This window comes from Sinocyclocheilus grahami, unplaced genomic scaffold (genome assembly GCF_001515645.1).
Source record: "Sinocyclocheilus grahami isolate Dianchi unplaced genomic scaffold, SAMN03320097.WGS_v1.1 scaffold2350.1, whole genome shotgun sequence".
Classification (NCBI taxonomy): domain Eukaryota; kingdom Metazoa; phylum Chordata; class Actinopteri; order Cypriniformes; family Cyprinidae; genus Sinocyclocheilus; species Sinocyclocheilus grahami.
This window is the reverse complement of record NW_015507529.1, coordinates 18,597-28,560: the sequence shown is the minus strand read 5'-3', so window position 1 is coordinate 28,560 and position 9,964 is coordinate 18,597. Positions and strand designations below refer to the sequence as shown.

Genomic DNA, 9,964 nt, shown 5'->3' with positions numbered 1-9,964 from the left:
CACACACACACACACACACACACACACACACACACACACACACACACACACATACACATACACACATATATATATATATATATATATATGTGTGTATGTGTGTGTGTGTGTGTGTGTGTGTGTGTGTGTGTGTGTGTGTGTGTGTGTGTGTGTGTGCAGGAAGTTGAAGAAAAATAAATTAATTAAAATCATAAAAATGCATAATAAAAATAAATAATTTAAAAATAATAGTCAAAATAAAATGCTTACTAAAAACTAAAATCATAATGTAAAATTTAAATAAATAATAGCAAAATAAAACACTTATTAAAAATGAACAAAATCCTAATATGTACAACAAAAATACATTTTAAAATAACATTTAGAATAAAATGCTTACTAAAAGATAAAATCATAAAAAAGTACAATTAAACTGAATTGTAAAATAACACTAAAAAATGTATACAATTTTAAAATTGTAAAATTAAAATACATTTTAAATAATATAAAAAGCTGCATAATTAATAAAACCATAAAAATGGGCAATTAAGGAAAATATTTTTTTTATAAAAATATAAATAAAACACTATACAAATGAATAATATCATACATAAAATATACAATTAAAATAAATGAATTCATAATCATAATAATAAAACTAAAATGCCTGCTTGAAATGTATAAAAAGTACAATTGAATATACATATAAAAAAAACACATTAAATGAATAAAACTACAGTTATTCTAACATTTATTTGATAAAAATCAGAAAAGATTTAACAGCAGAAAGACACGTGAAGCTCAAGCAGAAGCTGGACGTTTGTACAATACACTAAAAGATCTTTGACTGGATAAAAAAACCCCTCTAAACTAACAATCAGACAACAGAAGTCGCGTATCATGCATCACTAATTTTAAGTTAAATATCTACTTTCTAACCATCACCTACAATCACACAGCTGACCTCTGACCTCCACGGTCCAGGACTCACCCAGCAGGTTGCCTGAGAAGTTGACCGGCAGAACGATGCCCACCGACAGCACGCCCACCACAACCAGCAGACCGATGATGTGCCGCTGGAACGACAGGTAATGAACGGCATCTTCACCGCACTTCTCCCGGATCTCCTCGTCCCTGCGGGGAACGAGACTCACGTTAGCCGCCCCTTATACTTCATGATACAGAGAATATATAGACATAGACATATATATATATATATATATATATATATTTATAGATGATGCTTGATTACAGAGAATGGACTACAGACTACGAAGAACAGAATATCAAATATAAAGGATGGAGTATGAAGCATGGAATTGGAAGCACATAGTATGGATGGCAGAGTGCAGACTATGTAATATATAGTATAAGCAGGGGGTAAATAATACACTGTATAAAATATATAGTATGGAGTAAGGAGCAGGGTTTCTCAAACTGGGGTTTGTGAGGGAACTGCAGGAGGTTTGTGAGTTGAAAAAAAGCTAATCAATTAAAATCATGAAAATGCTAACTTAAAATAACTAATTTAAAAATAGTCAAAATAAATTAAATAAATTACAGTAAAATAAAACCAAAAAGAATAAGATGTACAACAAAAATAAATCAAGAATAATAACTGATAAATATAATTAAAATAAAATACTTCATAAAAGTTTTTTTAAAAATCATAAAATTGTAGAATGAAACTAGATAATTTTTAAAATACTGTAAAACACTAAATTATTAAAACCATAAAAATATGCAATTAATAAAAATAAAACATTATATGAATAAAACAATGAAATATACAGGTAAAATCATTTAAAATAATAAAATAAAATGTTTAGTAAAAATGTAGAAAATCATAAAGTACAATTAAAATATTTTTTAAATATATAAACTTCTTGAATGAAATTATAAAATATACAATTTAAATTAATCATAAAAAACAACAACAACATCTACATGAATTAAAACTTAAAAATGCACAATTAAAATGAAAATAATCAAAATAAAACTTTTGTGGAAAATAAAAGATTAAATATTCCGTTAACCTATATGTCATGTGACCGAAATTAGAGAACGGTGAACATGCAAATGTGTTGTGAAATTGAAATATTAACTTAAAATCAGGGGTTCTTTAGGTCTAAGGGGCTCAGCTGACAAAAATAGTTTGGGAAACCGTCAGGACATGCAGTAGCACTGTGTTCTGCTGTGCTGTGCTATTGATATTAACAACCTCAGGTTAGAGCCAAAGAGCCACTTACTTTATTCTGAATATGGCTGTCAACCAGGAACAGAAGCCCTGCAATGAAAGCACATCAAACAATGAATGTGTGATGAACACACACACACTGTCCTCTGTCTCTCTCTCACACACACACACAAACAGACTATTACTGCATTTATTAATTCTTCTTGGGGGTTTTATGGCTTCAACACGTCCGGCCAGGCCTATAAAAAGCTCTCTGTGAGAGTATGTGAGGATACCGGCTGATTTCTCTGGCTGGATTAGAGGTGAACGCAGGTGAAGACAGACAGGAGATGCTGAAGTCCTGCACTGATCTCTTAAGAGGCTGGAAAACAGGCTTAAGCTGGCATCCCAAGGGCCGATTTTAGTAGGGGATGTCACCTGTTAAAATATCCTGTGGAAATCCCATCCTACACTGGTTTTTTTTATATATCGTCTGTTGACGAGGCTAAATCACACATTTCCCTCTAAATTAGTGGTTGACCGACATATTGCCAAGGCCGATATAGCGATTGATATTTTACATTTTCCAACTATCAGCATCGGCCGATCAGTTTATGTGTTTGGCTGTTGTGTAGATATTGCCATGACTGATATATCGACCGATATTTGACAGCTTTTAAACTACTGGCCGATCAGTTTTTGGGTTTGGCCGATGTGTCGATATCCCCAAGGCTAATATATCGGCCGATATTTGACAGCTTTTAAACTACTGGCCGATCAGTTTTTGTGTTTGGCAGATGTGTCGATATCACCACGGCTGACATATTTGCCAATATTTGCCTTTTTTTTTTTTACTATCGGCATATCAGTTTTTCTGTTTGGTCAATGTGTCAATATCAACATTGCTGTACAGCCGATGTGTCGATATTGCCATTTTTTTAACTATCTGCATCGGCCAATCAGTTTTTGTGTTTAGCAGATGTATTGATAACGCCAAGGCCGATATATCGGCTGATATTTGGCATTTTTAACTGTTGGCCAAACGGTTTTTCTGTTAGAATCAGGACTTTTATTTTGATGACGCTGAGAACACCCAGAAAGCTCCCATTCCTTTTTATTGATTGTTTTTTAACCATTTCTTTGATGTAAAAAAAAACTATATTAGGATAACACAATGTAGAAGTTACAACTGAAATAAATCTGTTTAATTTACAGCAGAGATGCCCAAACCAGGGCCTATGGGCCAAAGTTGGCTCATGATGCCATACCATTTTACATTGAAATGTAAAAAAAAAATTAAATAAAAACATTTTTGTTTAACTATTATTTTTAATATATTTTAATTTACAGTATTACAGTTGGATTGTATATATAATGCAACATTTACTTTTGGCCTACTCCCCTCAATCAAATTTTATTTTTGGCCCTTCATATTTAAAAACTTGGGCAACTCTGTTTTTGTTTTTTAATCATTCAAATTATTATGTGAATATATAAATATAATGTAAAATAAATATAATTTATTTCAGCAGTTCTCATGCATGTGTCTTTACCATCTATAAATTAAATACCGTGATTTCATATTTCTCATCTTTATAACTGGCCATAAAAAAAATCTATATTGGTCAACCACTGCTCTTAATCACTTTAAGGGATCCTGAGGTTTCAGTTTGAGGGAGTTTATTTGGGGGTTTTGTTGAGTCAATTTCTCTCCTGAAGGCTTCTGGGGACTTTCAAGGACGCCATCAGAAACAAGCGCAGAAATGCTGGTTCATCATGACAGTGATTTAAAGCGAAACGATGGAAGGAAGTTTTCGCCCTCGAAACAGGCCGTAGGTTCTTTCCGAGCATATATAAGGCTGACGTGAGGTTAGTGTTGCATAGAAAAATCAAATAGAGTCCACAGGGAGCGAGAGGGGCTGGGAGACGCACTTTGGGAAACGGGTAATAAAGATAGAGTTTGATCCAAAGTCAAAAACAAATCACCAACTCTTATTGAAAATAAATGATTTCACAAAATAAATGACTTAAACGGGCCTTTAATGTAAAAACTAAACAAAAAAAAAAATGTATACATAAAAACATGAATACATACACACATCTACTATCGTTCAAACGTTTGTGTACAGTAAGATTTTTTTTTATGTTTTTGAAAGAAGTCTCTTCTGCGCACCAAGGCTGCATTTATTTGATTAACAATACAGTAAAAATTGTGAAATATTTTTACAGTTTAAAATAACTGTTTTCTATTTCAGAAAAATTATTTATTTCTGTGATCAAAGCTGTATTTTCAGCATCATTCCTCCAGTCTTCAGTGTCACATGATCTTCAGAAATCATTCTAATATGCTGATTTGCTGCTCGAGAAACATTTCTGATTATTAGCAATGTTGAAAACAGTTGTGCTGCTTCATATTTTTGTGGAAACTGTGATACTTTTTATTTTTCACGATTTTTTGATGAATGGAAAGTTCAAAAGAACAGCATTTATTTGAAATAGAAATCTTTTGTAACACTGTAAATGTCTTTACTGCCACTTTTGATCAATTTAATGCATCCTTGATTAAAAGTATTGATTTATGGATGTGTGGATGCAGATGGGAGGGGAGGGCGGGGCCACAGGAGTGATTGACAGGTGTCTTACATTATCTCGTTGTTCGAAATCCACCGAGCTAGAGACGGAGGTGAGACGTTCATAACGGTCTGGTGTTTCAGAATGAAGAGCTGAAGCCACACTGTACACAAACACAAACGAGAGACAGAAGCAGAAAGGAAAAGAGAAAGAGAAAGAATCAAGTGAGAAACACTGGTTCAGGTCTTCTGAAGAGTTAAAGTTTCATGTTTCAGGTTATTCTGAAGGCCTGAAATTAGCCGAGCGGAGCCAGACTCAGGCAAACGTAGGTCAGTCTCATCTCGGGGTAAATGGGATATTAAGTATTTAGGTGCTAGAGGAACAGAGAATACATCTGTAATGCACATTTCCCTCCATACCCTGAAAGATATTAATCCACAGATGAGATGAAGCCGGATCTACTCCCAAAACACACCGCAGAACAAACAGATCTAAACCATCCTAACAGGAAGATGCTCATCGTCTTTCCAGCCTCCTTAAACTCAGTTTTGAGTGTTTAGACGCTACAAACATTTTAAAAATTTCAGCATCCAAAGTCATTTATTAATGTGCTTCAAGATAAAAAAATTAAAATAAATAAATAAATAAAGTCTGGTAACAATTAGGCTGATATACAAATAAATAAATGTATTTATTTATTTTATAATAAATATAGCCTAATTTTATAATAAACATTTTTTTATTTATTAAACATACTTCCTGTTTTTTATTGTATAAATTCTTATATACACGCCAAGACAAAAATAAAATAAACTTGTTAATCTGATTACTAAAGTCATTTATGTACTTTAAAAAAAATTAAAAAAATAAAATAAAATAAATGTTCACTTTCATTATATGGATAGAAAGGTTATTTAGCCATTTTAAGAAAGTTCTGTACAATTAGGCTGATTTATATATCCTGCTTTTAAATAAATAAATATATATATATATATATATAATATGAATATATAATATAAAATGAACTCAATCGGATTATTCATTACTAACATATTTTAGCATCAGAGTCATTTATGCACTTAAAAAAAAATGTAAACAAAACATTCATTTTCATTTTATGTAAATAAAGTTAAAGTGTAGAATTAGGTTGATTTTGACTTTCTGATTTCAAGTAACGGTGCTTTAAACAGCAATTAAAGATTCAGCTTAAAATATGATATAAGCTTACATATTCCTTGTTTTTTTATCATATAAATTCTTATATAGATAAACTCGTTTACGAACACATTTTAGCGTTCATTTATTTATGCGTTCTAAAGCATCGCTCACTAGCTTTGATGAATGAGCCGTTTTTAAAAACTGTACTTGTTGAGGACATTATCTCTGACATTACTAGTTCCTAGTTTAAAACGAGCAGGTTTGAAGGAACGGATCCTCTTTTTCTTTGTTGGAAACCATTCCAGAATGGCACTGACACAGTTTGAAAAAGGATCCAGTCACACAATTTTTCCCCCGTGGTTTCTCTGCTGCGCTTCTGGATGACTGACAGACTCATTAGACTAACAGAAAAAGGAGGATCCTCCCTGAAACACCTGCACTGCTGCGTCTCAAATGCAGTGATAAGAACAGAGGTTCACAAGGTAACCGGGCCAGAACGAACATTTAGCAAATGAGTAAAAATAAACCCCTGTATTGAGCGTTTCTGGACCTCAGCACTGTTTTCATAACACACTGAACTGAATCCAAGCTCTATTTCTACACTTGTTTTCATTGGTCAACACATCACCGGTCAATCAAATCAATCAATAAGACAGCAGTGCTTATATTGCAAAAAAACTCTGCTGATGCTATGAAGGGCCATGAACTTGGTTATTATTTTGTCCTTTTTGTGCAGTAAAGAATTAAAAAAATTAAATAAAATAAATCTGTGAACATCTGTATGTCTCATTATATTTTAAAGATAAAATGTGCAAGGAAAATAAAATAAATAAAAATAAAAAATATATATAAAACAAAATAAAATGTTATAATAATAATACATTTAAACAAAAAATATAACAACAAAATAATATTAAATAAAACAAAAATTTAATATAAGATAATATTTTAGGCAGTAGTACAGTACCAGTGCAAACCTTCCAACCCTAGAGTGAAAAAAAAAAATACAATAAAATATACAATTTGTTCACTTTCACTTAACAGAAAGTAAGTTAACTAATCCGTTTTAAGGAGATTCTGTACAATTAGGCTGTCAATCAATTTTGCTTTGAACAGCAAATAATTTAAAAGATTAAACTTAAAATATTATATTATTGTATAATATAATATTTATTGCATATTTCCTTTTTTATTATATAAATTCTAATATGCACATTAAGAACCAAAGAAAATAGATAAACCTGACAGCCTGATAACTCGTTTGCTGGTTGACTAGAAGTGACTCGTCCCTACTTTGGAACATCATGAGGATGAATAAAATTTAAATTTAAATATATATTCTTTTAAATCCATTTGAAATCGACTAATTTGTTGTTATGGACCATTCGGGCAACACTGGGAGAACAAGGACACCGTCATCTACGGCTAAAATGACCTCAATGGCTCTGCTGAGGAAATCATATCCATCTACGATCACCAAATCGCTCTACATGAGAAGATACACATTCACAAGGGCAGGACGACTCACAATACTGAGGGGTCTTGTTTGGATCCACTTTTGGGGTCACAACAGGTCAGAAAGACACGCTAAAGCTCTTTTACCTGCGAACGGGCTCATAGTTACTCCGTTCCTTCCTCCTACTGTAGTCAAATAACACACGTCACAAAAAGAGACATGAAGGGCAGGCGGTTATTGACACTCATGTGTTAGAGGCCTTTCCGAACGCCACATTTACACGTGTGAGTCAATCATCACACACACACACAAGAGGAAAATTAATATGTGGTGAGCAGTGCGCGAAAACACTAAGGACAGCAATCTCTCTCTCTCACTCACACACATACACACACACCCCTCTAAAGTGACATCCCCACAGTTACAAACCATTTCACACACACAATAGTTTATCAGAAGAAGTGAGCGGTTAGTTCTTCAGCGAGCAGAATAAAGTGGAGGAACAATAACTGAACATACTACTCCCGCTCCACCAGACCGCTGAATCTTCTCTTCTGTCTTGGGAAGGAAAGAAAAAAACAAGAGGAAGGAAAAAATAAGCTTGAATACATTCAGAGCAATACATATCTGAAGACTGCAGCTGTCAGAGCTTCAGCTGTGGAAATAGAGTGGTGTTAGGTGAGAAACAGAGATACACGATATATCTGTGAACATATCAGTACCTCCCAATATACTTTAAAGATGACGTGCAATTAAAATACTTTATTGTAAAGAAATAAAATAACAATTGTAGCATTTGGACCAATCAGACACACAACTTTGTTATATTTAACAAATAATATCTAACTCCCCATCACCTAACCAAATGGCCAATTACGAGGGTCTATGGACCCTTCCCCCGAAATGCACCTAACACCTCAGAAAGGCAGAACAGGCCTCTGGTTCCATGGTAACCAATGCTGATATCACTGGTTTTATGGCCTAAAGGAATGCGGGCAGACAAACTCCCTCATTTTCCTCATAAGAAAGACACATAATGCCCAGAGAAATGGACTGTTCTCTAATTAATTCATAGGAAAACCTTTCTTTGATTGAATACACATATCCTTCAAGTCATTGTGTATACCATTACTGTTCTTGTATATTGTCTGTTGTAGTGTATGCTGTTTTATGCATGTTATCATAGACCACTAGTTAACATAACCTCACCTATTTCATGTTTGGTCTCTATGAATTCATCTTCGGATGATCTAACTGAGAGTGCATATTACATGCTGATACCTATGCAACATATTGATGTTCTAAGAATCATTACTAATTTCTGCATCAACACCCAAGTGAATTACATATGCAAAATACCATGCTTAGAGAACAAAGGGTCATAAACCCTCCAGCAATTGCCACCTCCCGCTCAGAAATTCCATCTTCCTCATTGGACAAACCCATCTTGAGAGGCGTGAATCTCTGCAGGCTTTAAAGGCCACACTTCATGTGACCCGCCCCAGTCGGTGGTTCGGTCAGAAGCAAAGATGATGTGAGAAAACGCTTCAGGATACCAAAGCATTTGTGCCAGGCCTTTCTTCGGCCTAGTCCTTTCCATTCATCAAGTGACACTGACTCAAACTGGTTCTTTTCATCGACCCGAATTCAGCAAAGATCAACGGGAAGCTTTAAGATTTGCATCAGGAATCTCTTTCAGACCGCCGAGACTCGCTAAGTATCAAACTTAGTCTTATTAATTGATACATTAAGTATCAGTTACACCTTTTTACAAAGGTGTGTTTGAACTAAGAATCTGACGTATCCCTGAAGGCTTGGATCTGTTGAATATGCAAAAGTGTTCCATAAAATTCATTCTTTATGCCTCTTTCTATGCTGAGTTAAACTTTAACCCTTTCCTATACCAACTGTATGTGTGTGTGTGTGTGCGTATGTGTATGTTAGACCGGCTTAATGTGTTTATGTAGTATGTTAGACTAGTTTAAGTGTTTATGTAGTTAATAAAACCTTACTTGTATCACACTTGACGTGTTCAGTGTTTACTCATAACCGGAGTCAATAATCATGCAGATTTACGTTACAAACTTATAGAATTGTACAGTAAGAAAGTTATTTCCCTTAACCAGGAAATTAACGTTCTTAGAATTGACAAGACGGTTGACCCTGAGTGGTCAGCTAAATATCTACAGCGATTCTAAAATATGAATAGTTAATTATAACTAGTTATGGTTAATTATTCATATTTCCCCAGGAGCTGATCCGCTACCCCCTCTTGGGATCTCTCCTCTGTCCTGACGGCCTTGAAGGAGGAGCCCTTCGAGCCTCTGCAGTCGGTAGAGCTTAAGCTTCTGTCGTTGAAGACAGTGCTCCTCACCACATTGGCCTCGGTCTTGAGGGTAGGGGACCTGCAGGCATTTTCGGTCGACGATTCGTGCCTAGAATTCGGAACGGGTAACTCTCACGCTGTCCTGAGACTCCGGCCTGGATATGTGCCCAAAGTTCCCACCACGCCTTTTAGGGATCAGGTGGTGAACTTGCAAGCGCTGCCCCGGGAGGAGGCAGACCCAGCCATCGCTCTGCTCTGTCCCGTTCATGCTCTGCACATTTACGTCGACTGTGCGTGG

At 34.6% G+C, this 9,964-nt stretch overlaps 1 protein-coding gene across 1 annotated transcript in view; it reads right to left on the bottom strand.

Annotated features, from left to right (window-relative positions):
• LOC107574809 (CSC1-like protein 2) overlaps nucleotides 1-9,964 on the bottom strand; it is a 41,498-nt gene that overhangs the window by 25,658 nt on the left and 5,876 nt on the right. The window contains exons 3-6 of the mRNA XM_016261245.1: nucleotides 7,860-7,898; nucleotides 4,799-4,889; nucleotides 2,229-2,266; nucleotides 971-1,113 (exon numbers count right to left, since the gene is read on the bottom strand). Of these exons, the coding sequence (XP_016116731.1) occupies nucleotides 971-1,113; nucleotides 2,229-2,266; nucleotides 4,799-4,889; nucleotides 7,860-7,898 (311 nt within the window). The remainder of the gene's footprint in view (nucleotides 1-970; nucleotides 1,114-2,228; nucleotides 2,267-4,798; nucleotides 4,890-7,859; nucleotides 7,899-9,964) is intronic.